Source organism: Hylobates moloch, unplaced genomic scaffold, assembly GCF_009828535.3.
Source record: "Hylobates moloch isolate HMO894 unplaced genomic scaffold, HMol_V3 SCAFFOLD_5, whole genome shotgun sequence".
Taxonomy (NCBI): domain Eukaryota; kingdom Metazoa; phylum Chordata; class Mammalia; order Primates; family Hylobatidae; genus Hylobates; species Hylobates moloch.
Window position 1 is genome coordinate 87,916,027 of NW_026652280.1, and position 17,737 is coordinate 87,933,763.

Here is a 17,737-nt window from a genome sequence, read left to right on the forward strand (position 1 = left end):
GTGGACCCTCATTTCCCTGCCCTACCTTCTAGATGAGGCCCTGGTTCTTGGGGAGGAAGGATGGTCCTGGCTGAGGATTCTGAGCCAAGCTGTGTAGATGTGACAAGATCCTGGGGGCTTAAAAATCCTGGCATAAAATATAAAATTCAAGTTATCTGAAAATGACAACTGGCAGGGGATCCGGGAAAGCTGGGTGGATGCTGGAGAGGCGTTCCGTTTTCCTTTTGTGAAGACGGGAGACAGAGACGGGAGAGGCGTCGGCGTTCAGGCCGTTTGCTGAGTGTCCGCTGAGCACCTCGTTCCCAGTCCCCACTTTGATTCAGGCGCCCACAGCCTGAAACTGAGCTGTTTCTTCCATTGGTCTCCACAGAGTGTGGACGGGTCTCGATGGCCCGTCTGGGTTATCCTAGGGCTGTGATGGGCACGTCCAGGCCACTCCATGCGTCTCCCCGGAACCCCAGCTTCCAGTGCTTTGCAGATGGGAGATGGAAGGTCAGAGACCTGAGCCCCCAGGGCAACAGGAAGGCCATTGTGGGGAGTCCCTGGATGGTGATGTAGGCCTCCAGCCAGGGCCGTCCACCAGCGTGACTGACCTTGGATGAGAAACTCCATTCATGAGCCCCCACTTCCACAGCTGGGGCTGACAGTATGGGCCGTGTAGCCCTGCATGGACAGTCAACAGAAAACCCACATGCAGCTCTTGGCCAGCACCCACTGCCCATAGTATGTCCGCGAACAGCGGATCGGTGCTGGGGACAAACCACCACAGGCACATCCCTTCTGCAGTGGCCACTCTGCTCCCTGCCCTGAATGCCTGACCAGGGCAATCAGGCACACTGGCTGCCACCCCAGGCCACTGCACCAACTCCTGGAGGTCAGTGCTGTAGCTGACTTATCCAAGGAAACTGAGGCACAGCAAGACTGAGGTCCCATGGCCTTATAGGTGGCAGCCCTCTGCCTCCCTGAGGCTTGCTCTTGATTTTCCAAATTTGGCCTTGCTTATCCCTTGTATAATCTAAAAGAGCAGTTTATTTTTATAGAAATAGTGGGTGGCAGGAAGCATGGAAAAGTGGAGAGTTCTGCCCTGCCTGATGCGCCCACCCCTGCCCCTTCACCCCACCCTTCCCACATACCACATGGTTGTTACTAAGTCGGCTTTGTAACATCCAGGGCAGCCCAGACGCTCTGGTCCCACGCCTCACTCTCCATTCTGTGACTTGCTGTGGATCCTTTTCCCAGAGCTGTGGGATGGAAATCTCCCCCACAGCCCCCGGCTCCTCCCAAGCCCACTTTAATAATTAAATACCAAAGGAAGGAGGAGGAAAGTGGTGGACAGCGGGCAGTTCCCGCTCATCTAATCATCGGTGCAGTCTCACTCCATTAGCACAGAGAACGAGGTGGTCCACGGAGGTGCGGGAATCCTCCTGGGGCTTTGCAGGGGGATGGAGGGAAAGAAAGCTTGTCCCCTAGCAAGACTGCAAAGACCTGCACCTGAGAAGGGCCACAGGTTGGGGGAGGCTCAGTTCCTGGGGTTCACCTCTGCCCCTCCCGCCTTAGGATCCATCAGGGCAGATGCCTCCTCCTAGAGTTGGACCCAGCCTGTTCTTGACCTCCAGGCCCTGCTACTGGGTGAGGCTGTCCACCCCCTCACAGGCCCTGGGCTCTGAGCTGTTGCAGCTGTACCCAGGCAAGGAGGCCCCTTCCTTCTAGGTCAGCAGCTCCCCACGAGGGCTCAGGGCTGGAGTCCTGGGGTGGGGACTCCTAAGGAAGAGGTGAATTCCCAGGAACTGGGATGCTCTGGGCCCTGAGGAGGAGCCAGGACACCAGATGGATCCCCCCGGCTGCCTTCAGGACAGGGACGTGCTTCTGCCCACTTGGGTAGCTAGGATGACCATGCTGGTGGGAGCTTTCGCCACTGGACGAGGTCCCAGCCCTGCCTCCTGGTGTGTCTGCTCAAGGCCCCACCTGGCTTCTCTGAGTAGCTGGAAATGACCTGTTGGACGTGGTGGTCTCCAGCTCTGCTCTTCTGGGATCCTCTGACCAGCGCTGGGGAGGGCGGGACTTGGAGGATGGCAGGGCTCGTTCTGGGCACTGGGAGGGAGCGGGTGGGGATATGCAACCTTCATCACCTAGAGGTCCTGGAACCACGACATCTGGGCCACATGAGATCCCCTCTTTTCATAGAATGGTGGCCTTGCTGAGAGGACCCGACCAGGATTGTTAGAAAGAGGAGCATGGAGGAGCAGTGGGCTGAGTGGGCGGGAGGGCAGTGGAGGTCAGGTTGGCTGGGCGGTGGATCATCAGGGACACAGAACTGGGGGGTCAACCCACCGAGGGTTGGACCACTTCACCAGGGGCAGGCCGAGCAGGCTCCAGAGCCTGCAGTTAGAAGGCCAGGTTCCAGGCGGCTGGGTGGGTAAGCCTGGCGGTACTGCCCACGCCTCTACCCATTCCCAGCTGGAGCTCGGCGTGCTGCCCACCTGCCTGCTCCTGGCACTGCTCTGCAGACGAGGGGCCCAGCTCTGTCCGCCACGTTTCCTGACTGGGGGCACCAACACCTCTGCCCTGATCTCTCTCCACGGGTGAGATCAGGGTGAGCAGGCTTACCTTAAGGCTTGTCTCAAAGGAGCCAGGGTCCTAGGCTGCACACCAGGAACCCAGGATGGGGCCCTTCTGGGGGCTGACCAGAGGCAAAAGGGCCAGGCAGGAACCCTTCTAGCATGGCCCTGGCTGGGCTGTCATCTGGGAGGGCTCCCAGCCTATTGCTGGGCTATAGAGAGGTGTCTGCGCACGGGGAGGCTGGCTCAGGGAGCTCAAGGCAGAGAGGGGCATCCTGAATGGGGGCAACAGGAGAGGCAGCAACCCACTTCACAGAGCCTCCGGCGGACACAGGCAGGACTACGGTGGCCAGCCCAGGGCCTGGCATGGAGGAGGTGAGAACTGTGGCTCCCAGAGGCCGTGGGGGCCTCTGAGCTGAGAAGGGGCACTGGGATACGCTGGCACAGGACAGCCTGGCTGGCCACGGCTTCCTCTGGCAGGGAGTGGACAAGCCACAGAAGCAGGAACACGGGTGTGTGCAGACTCAGCCCCAGGAGGAGGCCTGAGAGCAGAGGCAAAGAGCAAAGTGTGTGGGAGAGCTCGTGGGGGGGTGCCACCCGTCCCGGGACTCTGTGCCCTTGGGCGTCCTCACTGTGGGAAACAGAGACCCAGGGTAGGACCGTGGGCATGAAGCCTTCCTGGCTGCAAGTTATAAAATGTTTATTGATATACATTTTGTCTTTTATAAAACTTCCGTTGGCTACATTGGGCCACTGTGCACCACAGTGCCAGTCCCCAGGTGGCCAGGGTGGAGCCAGTGTCCACTTTCAGGTGGGGGCTGGAGCCAAGAGGCTGTCCAGGAGCTGCCCAGCGGGTCCTCATGGCCTGTGGGATACCTCGAGTGCTCCCGGAGGCAGCCTAGGACTGGCTCGTCCCGGAGTCAGAAAAGGCAGGTCAACTACCCAAGGCGGCCAAAGGTCCTTCCTGTCTCCAGAGCCTTGACATAACCAGAAATCCCCCCATCAAAGTCACCAAATGACTTGACCGGGGGAAGGGAAGTTGTTTGCAGGAAGACTTAGCTACAAGGCATGCGAACCAGAACCTTCTTCCAGACACCATTTCCTTCAAATTTGCTCACCGATAATGCCTTGAGAGGATCAAATTTCCAGAACAGCCCTGAATGGCAGGGATGAGGCTGCTGGCCTGGTGCTGGCCGGGACACGGTTAAGGAGGGCTGACCCAAGAGGCAGAGGTGGCTGGGTGACGACCCCCTCTCCTTTACCGACCAGCCTGGGGCAAGGAGGGGCCCCACCACCTGGGGACAACTTCTGTACAAGGGGTCTCTAGGGGAGCAGAATGGGTGGGGGAGCCGGGCAGGTGCCACAGGGTCTGTTTGCAGGTGGCTGCCCAGTCTCCCAGCCACCCCTGAAGCCCCCAGCCCAGGGAGAAGGAGGCCCGAGGAGAGGAAACAGATCTTTTCTTCTCCTGTATGGACTCAGAGGCAGGTGCCCATTCCTGTCCCAAGGCGAAGGGTCTTGGAGGCTGCTTCCTGCCCCTGCCTCCTCCAGGCGCTGGGGTCTCAGGAGGCGTTCCCCGGGGGACACTGCATCTCCATGGTGACTGTGTTGGGCGTGCTGCCCCCGGCCTCCCCCAGCTCAGCGCCGTCCCGCAGGGCCCGCTGGAAGACCACCCTGAGCGGCTCCCACAGCCGCTGCGACTTGTCTCTCCCGGCCAGGAAGTAGACGACGGGCTTGGCGCTGCTGTTGATGCAGATGCACAGGTCAGTGACGTACTCGGGGAAGGGGGCCGGGATCTGAAAGACCCAGAAGAGGAACCAGTCGATCCCTAAGTAGATGGAGGACACCAGGAAGACGGACACCATGGCCAGGATGACGTGGTTGAGCTTGGCAGAGCGCTGGCGGCGGCGGGCCCGGCACTCCACGTGCAGGATGAGGGCCAGGCAGGGCAGCACCATAAGCGGGCAGCAAAGCAGGAACAGGAGGATGCCCAGGAAGATGTCCATGTGCCTGCAGGCCGCGCCGGGGGCGCCGCGGCCCAGGAACACGCAGAAGTAGTTGTGCAGGCAGGTGACCAGGAGGGACAGGACCCACAGCAGGGCGCACACCACGGCCGACAGGCGCTTGGGCCGCCGGCGCCAGTACCAGGCGGGGAAGATGACCGAGGCGCAGCGCTCGGTGCTGACGGCCGGCAGGAGGCTCACGCCGGTGAGGAACATGCAGAGCCCCAGGACCCGGCACACGCTGCGGATGTAGTCGGCAAACGTGCCCAGGAAGCCCCCCGTGTTCAGGATGGAGAACACCGCCTTGCTGAAGAGGTAGCCCACATCGGCGCTGGCCAGGTGCAGGAAGTAGATGGAGAAGGGGTTCCTCTTGATGGAGAAGCCGAAAAACCAGAGGACCAGCCCGTTGCCCACCAGGCCACACAGGCAGAGGAGCAGGAAGATGTAGTTCATGACGGCCGGAGGCGGCAGCATCGTGATCTGCTCGATGGTCAGGAAGCCCCGGCTGTAGAGTTCCGGGGCCTCGCTCATGCCGGGGCACATCTGCGCAGGTGCAGAGGGGGACACCTGTGATGCCGGCTGGCCCCCACCCACAGACCTGCACCTGGGTCCCTGCGTAGGGGGGGGTCCCAATTACGGACTTGGGGCAGGGAGGGGGTCTGTAGGGCAGTGGCTGTGGAGCAGCTAACTGGCTGCAACTCTATCCTCAAACGCCCCTGACCCCACCTGATGTTAACTCTCTGTCCCAGAGTCTAGAGCTAGCAGCACAGAATGGCGCCTATAGGAGTGGAGGTAGCACCAGTGCCCAGGAAGGGTGCCAGGCTGCCCACCGGTCAGAGTAGACTGTCCAAAAAATGTCAAGTCGCACAACAAACTGCAGAGCCTTTCCTTTTTTTTTTTTTGAGACGGAGTCTCACTCTGTTGCTCAGACTGGAGTGCAGTGGCGTGATCTCGGCTCACTGCAACCTCTGCCTCCCGCGTTCAAGCGATTCTCCTGCCTCAGCCTCCTGAGCAGCTGGGGCTACAGGCTTGTGCCACCACACCCGGCTAATTTTTGTATTTTCAGTAGAGATGGGGCTTCGCCATGTTGGCCAGGATGGTCTCGAACTCCTGACCTCAAGTGATCCACCTGCCTCCCAAAGTGCTGGGATTATAGGCGTGAGTCACCACGCCCCGCTGAGCCTTTCCATTTTTAAGAAGAGCAAAGAGACATGACTCCTAAACATAGTGTTAGAATCCTGGATTATATGCTGGATCTCAACAACTGCTGGAAAGGATATTGTTGGGACCACTGGGGAAATGTGAGTATGGACGGTGCAGAGATAATGGCATTGCATCGCCGTTGCAGCTTTTGAATGTGACAATGTACCGTGGCTATGCACATTTTCACTATGTGGCTACGGGAATGTCCTTGTTCTTAGAAGATACAGACTATTTCAGCATCAAGGACTTGGTGTCTGCAATTTACTTTCATTTGTTTGTTTGTTTTTGAGACAGAGTCTCGCTTTGTCAGGCTAGAGTGCAGTGGCGCGATCTTGGCTCGCTACAGCCTCCGCCTCCCAGGTTCAAGCAATTCTCCTGCCTCAGGCTCCCACGTAGCTGGGACTACAGGCACGCACCGCCATGCCCGGCTAATTTTTGTATTTTTAGTAGAGATGGGGTTTCACCATGTTGGCCAGACTGGTCTCGATCTCTTGACCTCAGGTGATCCGCCCATCTTGGCCTCCCAAAGTGCTGGGATTATAGGCGTGAGCCACCGCGCCCAGCCTTGCAATTTGCTTTCAAATCGTTCTGGGAAAAAAAGTCTGCCAAGAGATAGAGAGAAAGCACTTGTGGTGAAGGGTTAACGATGACTTGAGCTGAGTGAAGTATTGGTGGGCATTGTACTATTCTTGCAAAATCTTGCAATGTTTCAAAAAACATGAAACTATTTGAAGAAATAAAATCACTTGTAAGTTACATTAAAAAAAAAAAAAAAAAAGAGTGGATCTCGGCCTTCCCTGGAGCCGAACCCTGTCCTCTAGTGGGATGGGAGGTGGCTCCCTGATGAGCCAGGGTTGCCCCTGGGGTTTCCAGATTGTGGGAAAGTCCAGGGGCGTCCCTGGGGTGGAGGAGAGGCAGCAGCTATTTATCAAGCTGCAGGGAAGCATTTCACTGCTTTAACTGTTGGTGTGGCTGTAAGAGTGCATCCCAGCTGAGTATCGGTCCTGCCCTCAGGGTCTAGGCTTGTGTATAAATGCATGCAGGTGGGCCAGGTGCAAGGAACAGGTGAGAGGGAGCACAGCGGCAAACCCGAGAGCCCCTCTCTTGAGCGAAGCAGGCAGCCTGCTGTGCTCCAGCCAGTGGGGACCAGGGGTTGGGTGGGCTGGAGTGGCTGATCGTCCTCCCCTGCTCCCTGGAGAAGCCTGAACTCTAGACTGGAATGTGGAACACCCGATCTTTAAATGTTAACATTTAAACACGCTATGCGGGCCAAACAACCCATCTATCTATAGGCTGGCTTCAGCCCTCCGGCAGTCCTCTCCGACCTCTCCTCCCAGGGGAAAGGCTGCCTGCCTGGAGAATGGTCACTTCCCTTCCCACATCCAGCATCTCCCCCCAAAGGCTGGTTTCTGTTCCCACTGCTCAGGGCTCCCTAACAAACAAAAGACAAGGTTATGAAGGCAGGATCCATTCTGCCACCTTCAGATGACTCCCAGCTTTGGTGGAACGCTGGGTCCTGAGAGACTCTTCTCTGGGTTGGACACCTCGTTGCAAAGGGAGGGACCTCCTAGCCTGCTCAGGTCAAGGGGAATCTGAAAACAGGACTGAAGGTGTTGGCAAAACTGGAGAGACTCTGTGAGGTCAGGGCAAGCACTGTAAGGGGGCCCTGCTCCCTCCCTGCCATTCTCTAAATACATTTATCGGCTCAACCCCTCTGTCTGCCAGTCTGTTTGCCCCGAATCCCACTCCTTAGCTTCTCTTTCCTGTGGGGGACCTGGACACTCTTCTGGGCTGGGGAACTAGACTGTAGGATCTGGTGCCCAAACAGGCCCAAGAGGACCAGCTCAGGTGCTGGGAAAGAGCTGGGCTTCAGGGGGCTGGATGGAGGCAGTCAGCTTACTCAGTGCCTCTTGCATGCATGCACGCTGGAAAAAGTCTGCAATCCCCTCCTCGGAGTCAGAGGGGGAGGCCGGGTGAGTCACTGGGCGTGTAGCTGCCGTGACCAGCCGCATACCGCCTTGTAAAATGCCTGCTCTGGAGCCCGGCCCCACCCTGAGCTCTGCCTTTGCGCTGGGAGTTTCTGCAGACTGCCCCACCCCACTCACCAGTCCAACCTCTGCCTCCTGCGGCCGCCACTCCACAGCGGTCACTACGGGGAGGAGGGAGAGGGCCCAAGGGCGTGGGGGCGAGATCCCAGGGGCTGGGCTGGAGTCCCCACTCTGCTCCTGACCTAGGGGCTGATCCCAGTCAAGTTACTACCTGGGTGTAAGCCTCAGTTTCCTCAAATGCAGAAGAGGATGGATAGGAATTCAAGAGATCCTTCCAAGTTGAGAGCGAAGGAAATCCCAGACTTTTCAAGGGATTCAGAGAAGTAGGGGACTAGGTTGGCTGAGGGCAGGAGGAGGGTCAGCCTGGAGGTGTTGTCAGAGTCTCAGGATGGGTGACTCATGACTAATGGACCCTGGCCTGGGGCAACACTCTCGGGGTGGCCCAGGACCCCCAAGGCTCCATGGAGCACATGACATCAGGGCCACCTTGGAGTCAGCGTCCCAGGGCTTCCTGGCCCGCCTGGCTGTAGTGAGTAGCTGACTGCCCCACCTCTGCAGGGAAGAGATGAAACGAGACCTTGCAAGGATGCTACAAGGCGACCGCAGTGTCAGCACAGAGAGGGACCTTGAGGGTGTCCAGTCCTGGTGCTTGTCTTACTGATGAGGACAGGAGGGTAGGAGGGTCCAGGGAACTTGTGCCCGGCCACATAGCCCCGAGGAGCCCACTGCCCACTGTGGGTCCAGAGCTGGAAAGTGGGGCCAGGAACGGGGAATGGGGGACGAGATGCTGGGCTGGGTCTGCCCCTCCCACCCACACCCATCTGGGCAGGACCAGGGCCCTCCGCCTGTGGCACTTACCTTGTTCCTGTTGCCGGGATGGGCCTCCCAGGAGCAGTTTCCAGCCATCTCCAGGCCTGGCACGTCTGGGCCCCTGCTGGCAGCTCACCAGTCTGCACACCCACCTGGCAGAAGCCCAGAGAGAGGGTGGATGAGGGCAGCAGGGACCACTCCCCTTCCTGGACCCCCGTGCGTAGGCCCCCAAGGCCTGTGGCTCACAGCCGTCACCTTAGAGGAAAGGCAATCACCTCATACCCTCAGCGGCAGGAGCATTGTGGGACTGTCCCGGTGAGATTCTGAAGGTCACCCCTGGGGCACAGCCCCCTTTTGCCTGTGGACTCCACGTCAGCCTCACCACAGCTCACTGGAAAAGAAGCCCTCTCCTTTCCTTCTTCTTGTGAGAGTTCTGGAGCCAGGCTGCTTTTGCAGACATACATTTATTTACCCACACACATTTTTGGGGCACTTCCTTTGTGCCCTGCCTGGTGTAGGACAGGGGTTTCCCAGCAATCGGTCCCAGAAGGAGGAGCAGGGGAAGAGGGATCATTTCTGGCAGGGGGGACCTGCTGGAGGAGGGGGCTCTGGCTGAGCCGGGGTATGTAACATGCTAAGGCATCTGGCCTTTCCCCTACATGTGCCTGGGAGGCAGGACAGCCCGGTCATCAGCATCACTGTCAATACCACTTATCCTGCCAGCCCGCCTACACCCATCATCTGGTTTGGTCCTCATGACCAGCTATGGGCCAGGTATCCTCATGCCCCTTTGATGGGCGCTCCTGGGCTTAGAGGGCGAGGTCATCTGCCCAAAGGCCCACCCATAGCCACGCCGTGCCCTGCAGCCTTGCAGATTTGTGTTTCGAGCAGCTGCCGTAGGGAGGGGCTGCTGGCATAGGGAGGGGAAGTTGTACCCACCCTAAGGCTGCCAATGGGAGGCCTGGGGAGGGGGAGACCCTGCTGGAGGCTGGTCCACCCTGGCCGGCCAGACCTCATGGGTCTGCCTACCTTGGGTCCTCTGGAATTGATCTCTGTTCCCCAACCTGAGCTTCCCCCCTTGGAGGAAGCTTCTCCCCGTGGAGCCCTGTCTCCCTTCCCCGCAGGGAAGCACCTATTACTACTCCCTGCTGTCCTGGGGGGTAAACTGAGGCTGTGAGCGGAGAAGGGCCTTGCTGGGCATAGCCCGGGTCGCAGGCTGCCGGGCCCCTCCTCTCCCAAGAGGAGAACTAGGCAGCCCGCTCGGCTCAGCTCCCCGGAAATTCTTTTCTCTGCGCCGCGCGGGTCCGCCCGGCCTCAGCCAGCCACGTGCCCCCGCCCGCCGCCCACTCCTCCCGCCCGGGGGCGGGCCGTACCCCTGGCCTCCGCGCCCACCATTGGCTGGAAGAGGTGGCCGTCTGCGTGTGTGGCCCGCCCCCTCTTTAACCCTTGGCCTTCCGGAGCTGGTGGCGCAAGTGTGGCCCCAGGGGCCGCTCCCAGGACCCTTCCCACCAGTGGCCTGGCTCCCCTCGGCCCCGCGCAGCCAGACCGCGCCGCTCTGCGCCTTCAAACGGCGTTTGCGGGCACCTGTGCCTGGTCTACGGGTGACTCAGCCTGGGGTCTTCGGGCTGTCCCAGGGTGGGGGCACCTTGTGTGCCGGAGTGAGCCAGTGCGTTGTGATGTGTGTGCAGTGGGCTTGCAGATGGCTGGTGCTGCGACCTGTGTGTCTTTAATTTCCCTCCTTGGACTCCAGTTGGGCCATTGTCCCATTGCCACAGACAGGCCGTACCTTCTCCACGCTCTGGGGCCTGTCCGAGCTTTCCTGTCTTGCAACCCCAGATCCATCACCTGCCCTCATCCTTCCAGGCGCCTGGTAAGAGCCCCCCAAGCTCTCTCCATTGCCCCTACTCTTTTTGGTGGCCCTTCTGGACACCCACCACCCCTAGGTCTGGGCCCCCAGCCTTATTTCCAGAGATGTCCTGACTTACAGGAGCCTCACCCATTCACCCTGGCCAGGCTAGACCCCAGCCACACCAACTAGTGCCCCAAAGGCAGTGGGCTGGGCCCCCCCTATGCTGCAGGTGGGCATGCAGTGGGGTCCCCCAGCTCCCCTCTCTACCATCTGCATCCCTCCATTATGTGGGTGTCCCTGTGCATTTGTCCTTGTCCTGCGAGGGACAACCTGAAAAGCGATTTCACTCATGCACAGAAAGATCTAGAAGCCAGTGGACCCCAGATGGGCCATATTAAAGGACATGTGTGTGACATGTGGATGGGGCGTGCACGTGAGTACATGTGTACGTGTGTTCCTCTGGGTGGGATCTGGGCTATGACAGAACTAGTTTCCACTGAAGCCGACCCAAAAAGCTGCCAGCGCAGCTCACACCTGACCCTCCCCTCGGAGCAAGCCCAAGGGTGGCCTGGCCACCTGTCAGCCTCCTGCAGCCTTGCCCCCAGGAAGCTCCTCCTCTCCCTTCACCTCATCCCACCATGACCCAGCCCCGATGCCACTGGGGCTGTCCCAGCCCCTCTCCTTAGCCGCTTGGGCCGCCATCAGAGGGGCCTGTCTCGCTCCCCCAGACACAGAGCCTCTGTTTTCCTCACTCCAGGCCTGGAGTCCCCTGCTTAACAGCTTGGGTTGAAGAGGCTTGTCTGGGGGGACTGAGACCTTGCAGATCATTCCAGGAGCCGCCTCCATCCAAGGCCAACAGCTTCATCAGGCTGCTGGCCTGGGAGAAGGTGGGACTGCAGTTGCCCAACATCCTGCGGCTGCCCACACAGACACCCCGTGTGCACCCCAAGGCTGAGAGCAGGGGGAGCCATCTCCCTGTGTGTAGGACACTGCCTGCTGGGTGTTCCCTTCCAGCCCCTCTAGAATGCATGCTTGAATGGCCAGTGAGGCTGGGGGAGGGACCAAGGGGGACCCCTCACCCCCGGCAGCACAGAGCAGGAGCTGGACAGTGGGGCTGGGGGTGAGGCCAGCTGGGAGGGGTCAGGTCCTGCCACGGGAGGGGGACTTTTAAAGTTCCTCCATGGTCCCGGAACCCTGGAGCCTCAGGAGTGGCAGGGGAGCTTCTCCGGTGAGTGACAGCCTCTCTGGGGTCTCAGGGCTCCCTGCCTGGGGCCTTAGGATTTCTGGGAGCTGCCTGCCCTGACAGCGTCCACCTCTCTGCCCCGACGGTGCCCGCGTCATTTTCCTTCCCTGCCTGGCCCTCACCCTGCAGCCCCGGTTGTTGGAACACCCTCCCCTGGACCCTGGGCCCCTAGAGCTACCTGCAGCTGTCCTGATCCACGGAGGCCTCCTTTGGTGGAGGGCTCTTCCTGTGACTCCCGCCTCCGGCCGGCCGACCCGCCGGGGCAGCAGGCCAGCGCCGAGCGCGGCCCGGAGCCTTGGAAAATGCGAGCTCAGAGTAGAGCCCTCTCCTGCTGGAAGAGATGGCTTTGGAAGCAGAACCCGCCCCAAACCCAATTCCTGGCCCGGCAGGAGGGGGAGGGGGAGGGGAGTAGGAGGAGGGGCTGAGCAGGGATGAGGCTTCAGGAAGGAATGCCCCGCTCAGGAGCCCCCCCAGAGCCCCACCGGGATCTCATCTCTCCGCCTGGTGACGTCACGTTGGCCCGAGCACTGCAGCCCGAGTCCAGCTGTTCATCTCCCTCGCATTCTGCTGCTCGGCAAGGCTGTCCAGGAGAGGGAGCACCGGCTGTACACTTGCCTGGTGCCTTTGGTCTGCCCCCAGTGGGCATTTCGGGGCAGGCTGGCCCAGGAGGGGCTAGTCCCCACCCCGTTGTTTTAATTTACTCAGGGGCTGATACAGAGCAGTGGGTGGCAGCAGGGCGAGGGCTCCATGGAGGGGCAGCGCAGAACTGGCAGAGGTGGTCAGCACCACCCAAGCGGCACCCCTCCCCCTTCCCACCCCGGACTCGGCCTGGGACCTCTGGGGGCTTATGGAACCAGGAATTCCCTTTTCCCCAGCCCTAATAGCAATCAGATGGCGCAAGTGGAAAATCACGGTGCTCGGCGAGCAAGCTGGAAATTGGCGGGCTGTGGTGCCTGGTGCCTGTGCTGCTTGGCGGGAGGATGAGTCAGGCCCCCCTTCCCCACTGAGCCCCTGGAGGCGGGGCGGGGGGGTCCTGGAACACATTCATGCCTGGGGCACTGAGCATTGGTAGGGGTGGGGGTGCAGAGTGGGGGGTGCAGGAGCCAGCAGGGTGGCCAGGAGGAGGGGGTGATGAGAGGGCTCCCCTCCTGCCTTGGGCCAACTTTCTCAGAGTCCAGGAAGCCCGAGGGAATTCTGAGCTTTCCCTGCAGGAGCGTAGTGCCCAGACTGGGAGAGACGTGCCTCTGTGGGCATCTTGAAGGGAAACGAGAAGCGGAGCTGCCCCTGCACCTGCACTGGGAGCTGCCTGCCTCCTGCTTGTCCTGCCCATGTGTGAACCTCAGTGTGGAAGAGGGAGTCTCGCACTGCTCCCTGCACGGCCCATCTGGCCTCCTGGGGTCCGTTTTTCAGGGATGGGGTGAGGACAGGACTCTGGGATCCTGGAGGCTCACGGGCCATGCCTGAGGCTGAGAGAGAGGCTGGAGGCAGCAGGCAGGGTGGTAACCCATCCCCTCCTCTCCAGGGCAGCCAGCTGGGGCCCAGCTGGAATGCTTGTTTACATGGGGAGGCCGGGGGAGGCTGAATCCCGGCGAGTTCCAAGTGTAATTGCGTTTGGACACTTAAAAGGAATTGTGTGAAGCGGGCAGAGGCTCTGAAGTCCACCGCCTTATTTGGTATGGAAATTTGTTTCTCTCAAAATAAGCGAGGGGCGCTTGTAAACGGGAAGGTCGTCCTGGCCTGGGTTTGTGGAGTCTCGTTACCGTGGGCTTGGTGTGTCCGGCTGCTCTGGCGCAGTACCGCAGACTAGGGGCTTATCGGCGCAGGCGTTTGTTTCCCACGGCTCCAGGGGCTGGAAGGCCAAGATCAAGGCACCCACAGATTCAGCGTCTGGTGAGGACCCAGCCTCTCACTGAGTCCCCATGTGGTGACTCCTTTCAGGCAGGCGAAGGCCTCTTTTACTCGGGCATTAATGCCATTATGAGGCCCCACCCTCATAACCTGCTCATCTCCCAAACGCCCCACCTCACACAGGAGATTAGATGTCAACATATGAATTCAGGGCAGTGGGGCAGCAGGGCAGGGGCCAGGGAGTGAGGCCACAAACGTGCAGTCTCTAGCAGCCACCCTGGGGGTCTCTCCCCACCCCCTGGGGAAGTGGTGGGCTGTGTGTGTTGGGGGGATGCCCAGAGGCCCAGTGCAAGGAGTTCCCGTGCTGCCTCCAGGCTTGGGTGACCTTGGACAGTTTCCTTCCCACCGGAAACCTTGGTTTCCTCAGCTGTCAGATGGGAAAAGATAATGACCCACAGGGTTACAGCAAGGAGGGATCGGATGCCAGGAGGAAGAGCTCTTCATGCACCTCAGCAACGCCGCTCCCTGCTCCAGGTGTCCTGCTGGTGCCATTCCCTCCCTGTAAGGCTCAGGGCTCTGGCTGATGCTGAGAATGGGGCATGGTCACTGCTCATCCAGCCTTCACTTTCTAAACAGCCACCACTTGCCGTCAGGAGTCCTCCCCTGCCCCTCCCAGTAGAACCTTGTTTTTAATCATCCCTTGCCAAGGGCCTTGTGGTCCTACGCCTCTCCCCATGTCCCCTCCTGAGGGTGCAGGCCCGGACCCTCCTCTGTTGGGGGGATCCTTGGGGGAAGGAGGCCGGTTCTGGACAGAGATGTCTCCCTGCCAGGTGCTTCTGTGGCTTATGGTTGCCTTGCTGCTCCCTGGACAAGGGGGTGGGTGTGGACCAGCCCTCGTGGCCCCTCTGCAGCCAGCACCATCCTCAGTAAAGACTACAGGTATTTCCTGAGCACGTGCTGGGTGCCAGGCACTGTGCTCTGTGCTGATGAATAGGACAGGCAAGGTCCCTGCCCTCCAGGAGCTGATGTCCAACAGAGAGGCAGACTAGGTCAAAGGAAACACAGTAAAATGCACCTGTGATGAAGAAGGCGTGCAGGACCATTCGGCTGGTGTGGTAGCTCACGCCTGTAATCCTAGCACTTTGGGAGGTTGAGGCAGGTGGATTGACTGAGCTCAGGAGTTCGAGACCAGCCTGGCCAACATCATGAAACCCCGCTTATACTAAAAATACAAAAAATTAGCTGGGCATGGTGGCACACACCTGTAGTCCCAGCTACTTGGGAGGCTGAGGCATAAGAATCACTTGAACCCAGGAGGTGGAGGTTGCAGTGAGCCGAGATCATGCCACTGCAGCACCCCAGCCTGGGTGAGAGAGTGAGACTCTGTCTAAATAAAAGGTTGAACCAAGGCCTAGCTGTCTTTCCTAATAGTGAAAGGGACCCCTCTCCTTCTGCTCTGTTCCCCTGCTCCACTAGGCTGGGCCTTTCTGTGCTGGAAGGTGCATCTTGGGAATCTCAGCAAAAGTCCACATTATCCTCTGTCCTGCATGTGGTAGACCATTCGTTTGTTAATTTGTCCATCTGTCCATCTATCCACTTACTCATCTACCCACCCAACTACCCATCTACCTGCTCATCCATCCATCCATCCATCCATCCTCCATCCATCCATCCATCCATCCATCCATCCAATCCATCAGCCATCCACCATCCATCCACCCATCCATTCATTCTTACCTTAATTCAACACATTTTTACTGAACACCAGCAATGTTGGTGCTAGGAAAAGAATTGTGGAAGAACCAGACATGGGGCATGGGGAGCAGGTGATAAATAGAAAAAACTGAACACAAGAACTGCAACCTGTGATTAGTGCATTGAGAAAACCAAACAGGCGTAGTGGCAGAAACTTAGGTGGTAGGCAGGGAGGGATGGGAGGTGGGCTGAATAATGGCCCCTAAAGATGTTGACGTCCTAATCGCCAGATCCTGAGAACATGTGACTTTACACATGGCCAAAGGGTAAACTTTGCAGTTGGGATGGAGTGAAGGGTCTTGAGATGGGAGCATCATTGTGGATTATCCAGGTGGGCCCCATGTCATCGCAAGGGTCCTTGTAAGAAGGAGACAGGAGATCAGAATGAGTAGTGGGCCACGTGTTGATGTGAGGAAGGGGCCACCAGCCAAAGAATGCAGGCTGCCTCTAGAAACTGGAGAGGACAAGGGAACAAGCTGTCCCCTAGAGCCTCCAGAAGGAACCAGCCCTGCCAACACCTTGACTTTAGGCCTCTGATTTCTGGAACTCTTACTAAAATACGCTTGTGTTGTTTAAGCCACTAAGTTTGTGTCATTTGTTACAGCAGCCACAAGAAACTAATCCATGGGGATGGCCAGGTCTGATTAGCTGGGGTGGGGCTGGAGGCTCCTCTACAGAGGTGATGCTTACACTGAGACCTGAAGGAGAAGGAGGAGGCGGCTGCTCACGCAACCCACAGGAAAGTGTTCCAGGATCAAGAACAGCAGGTGCAAAGGCCCCATGATGGAAAGGATTGGTGCACTAGGAGAACAAAGGGGGTGGCTGGAGGGCAGGAGGGGAGGGTGCATGTGCAGGCTGGGGAGGAGGGTAGGGCCTTGAGGCACCCTACAGGCCCCTGTAAGTCCAGGCACAGAGCCGCTGCCAAGGTCCGGACATTCCAGTTTCCCATCTTTCCAGTGTGGGACTCTCTGCCTTTTCCAATTCCCCACTTCCTGATGCCAGATACTGCCTGACTGTGTCCATCTCTCCCCCGTCCCCTGGGCCACCTCCCTGCTGAGACCCCTCGCTGGTGCCTCCCAGGTGCATTCTCCTCCCTGCCCCCAGCAGAGTCCTTCCCACACAGCCAGCCCCTCGGTGTGGTTCCCACCCATGGGGGGGTGGTGCACCCCACCAGCATCCCTCGTCTGCCCTGTCCACCTCAACTTCCAGGGCATTCTGGACACCAGGTTTGGTCCACCTCGTCCATACTCGCCTGCTTCTGTCCCGCCTAAAGCGGATCCATGATGTCCCGTCATCAGACCTTCAATTTCAGCACAGAACTGAATAACCAACCTTCAAAAAGTTTGCAGTAGCCTTGTCACTCCTAAAAATAACAGATAATTCCTTAAACACATTCAACATCCAATCAGTGTTTGCAACTCTTTTTTACAGCTCTGCGTGTGTGTCACAAGCTAAACAAGGCCCATGAGTGGATGTGCTTCTTTTTGGGGTTGGGGAGAGACGGTGTCTCACTCTGTTGCCCAGGCTGGAGTGCAGTGGCAAGATCTTGGCTCACTCTGTCTCCTGGGTTCAAGCGATTCTTCTGCCTCAGACTCTTGAGTAGCTGGGACTACAGGCAGTGCCACCACGCCTGGCTAATGTTTGTATTTTTAGTAGAGATGGAGTTTCATCATGTTGATGAAGCTGGTCTCAAACTCTTGACCTCATGTGATCCCCCCACCTCAGCCTCTCAAAGTGCTGGGATTACAGGTATGAGCCACTGTGCCCGGCTTGATGTGCTCCTTTTAATGACAGGTTCCCCGCAGCATCTCCCTGTCCCTCTTCCTCAGTCTCTCGCCCTCCTGCCCTCCTCATCCCCCCGCCCTGACTTGGGTCAAGAAACAGACACATCACACTATCAGGGAATTAGGGGCTCACACACGGCACGGGCAGGGCCAAGGCTTGTGAGTCTGGAAGGCTGTAGTCAGAGAATCAGAGGAACGCTCACTGGGACTTTGGCCAGCCCCTGCGTGGGTACTGGAGCTGGAAGAGCTTGGGAAGCTGCCCCGTGTGGCTGCCACAAGCCTGAAGGAAGAGCTCGTGGAGACGTCTGTGAAGCCACTGCATCTGGCCGCCATGGCCTCCTGGGGATCACGGGTCCCACCTGACTCACCTTCCAAACCTCACCACGAGCCCTTCTCATTGAGAAACTCTGACCCAGCATCTGTCATGGAAGGGACTCGGGGAACAATTTCCAGCCGTAGGGGGAGGTGATGGGACTGAGAGGCCGTCCAGGTCCAGCACACTCCAATTGTCAATTTGCCATGCGGATGCTCTTTGAACGAGACTTAACCTTTTAGTGGGGAGGTGCAAGGAGTTTATTTTGGGGGGCGACCCCAAAAAACATTACAGGGAAGGAAAAGAATTTTGAGAATTCCCTCCCA

The 17,737-nt window shown here is 58.8% G+C and overlaps 1 protein-coding gene and 2 long non-coding RNA genes across 3 annotated transcripts; 2 read left to right on the forward strand and 1 right to left on the reverse strand.

Annotated features, from left to right (window-relative positions):
• Positions 1-845: 845 nt before the first annotated feature.
• MRGPRF (MAS related GPR family member F) lies at positions 846-12,476 on the reverse strand. Its single transcript, XM_032153729.2, has 3 exons — positions 11,890-12,476; positions 8,668-8,771; positions 846-5,101 (listed from the first exon to the last, which is right to left on the reverse strand). The coding sequence occupies exons 2-3, from the start codon at positions 8,713-8,715 to the stop codon at positions 4,118-4,120; spliced, it is 1,032 nt and encodes a 343-aa protein (XP_032009620.1). The 5' UTR covers positions 8,716-8,771; positions 11,890-12,476; the 3' UTR covers positions 846-4,117.
• On the forward strand, positions 10,036-11,896 carry LOC116469111 (uncharacterized). Its single transcript, XR_004248197.2, has 3 exons — positions 10,036-10,489; positions 10,826-10,901; positions 11,226-11,896. It is a non-coding gene; the product is annotated as an uncharacterized LOC116469111 (long non-coding RNA).
• Positions 12,477-12,538: 62 nt separating the features above from the next.
• LOC131383502 (uncharacterized) lies at positions 12,539-16,719 on the forward strand. The gene is made up of 2 exons (XR_009213579.1): positions 12,539-14,498; positions 15,919-16,719. It is a non-coding gene; the product is annotated as an uncharacterized LOC131383502 (long non-coding RNA).
• Positions 16,720-17,737: the final 1,018 nt, after the last annotated feature.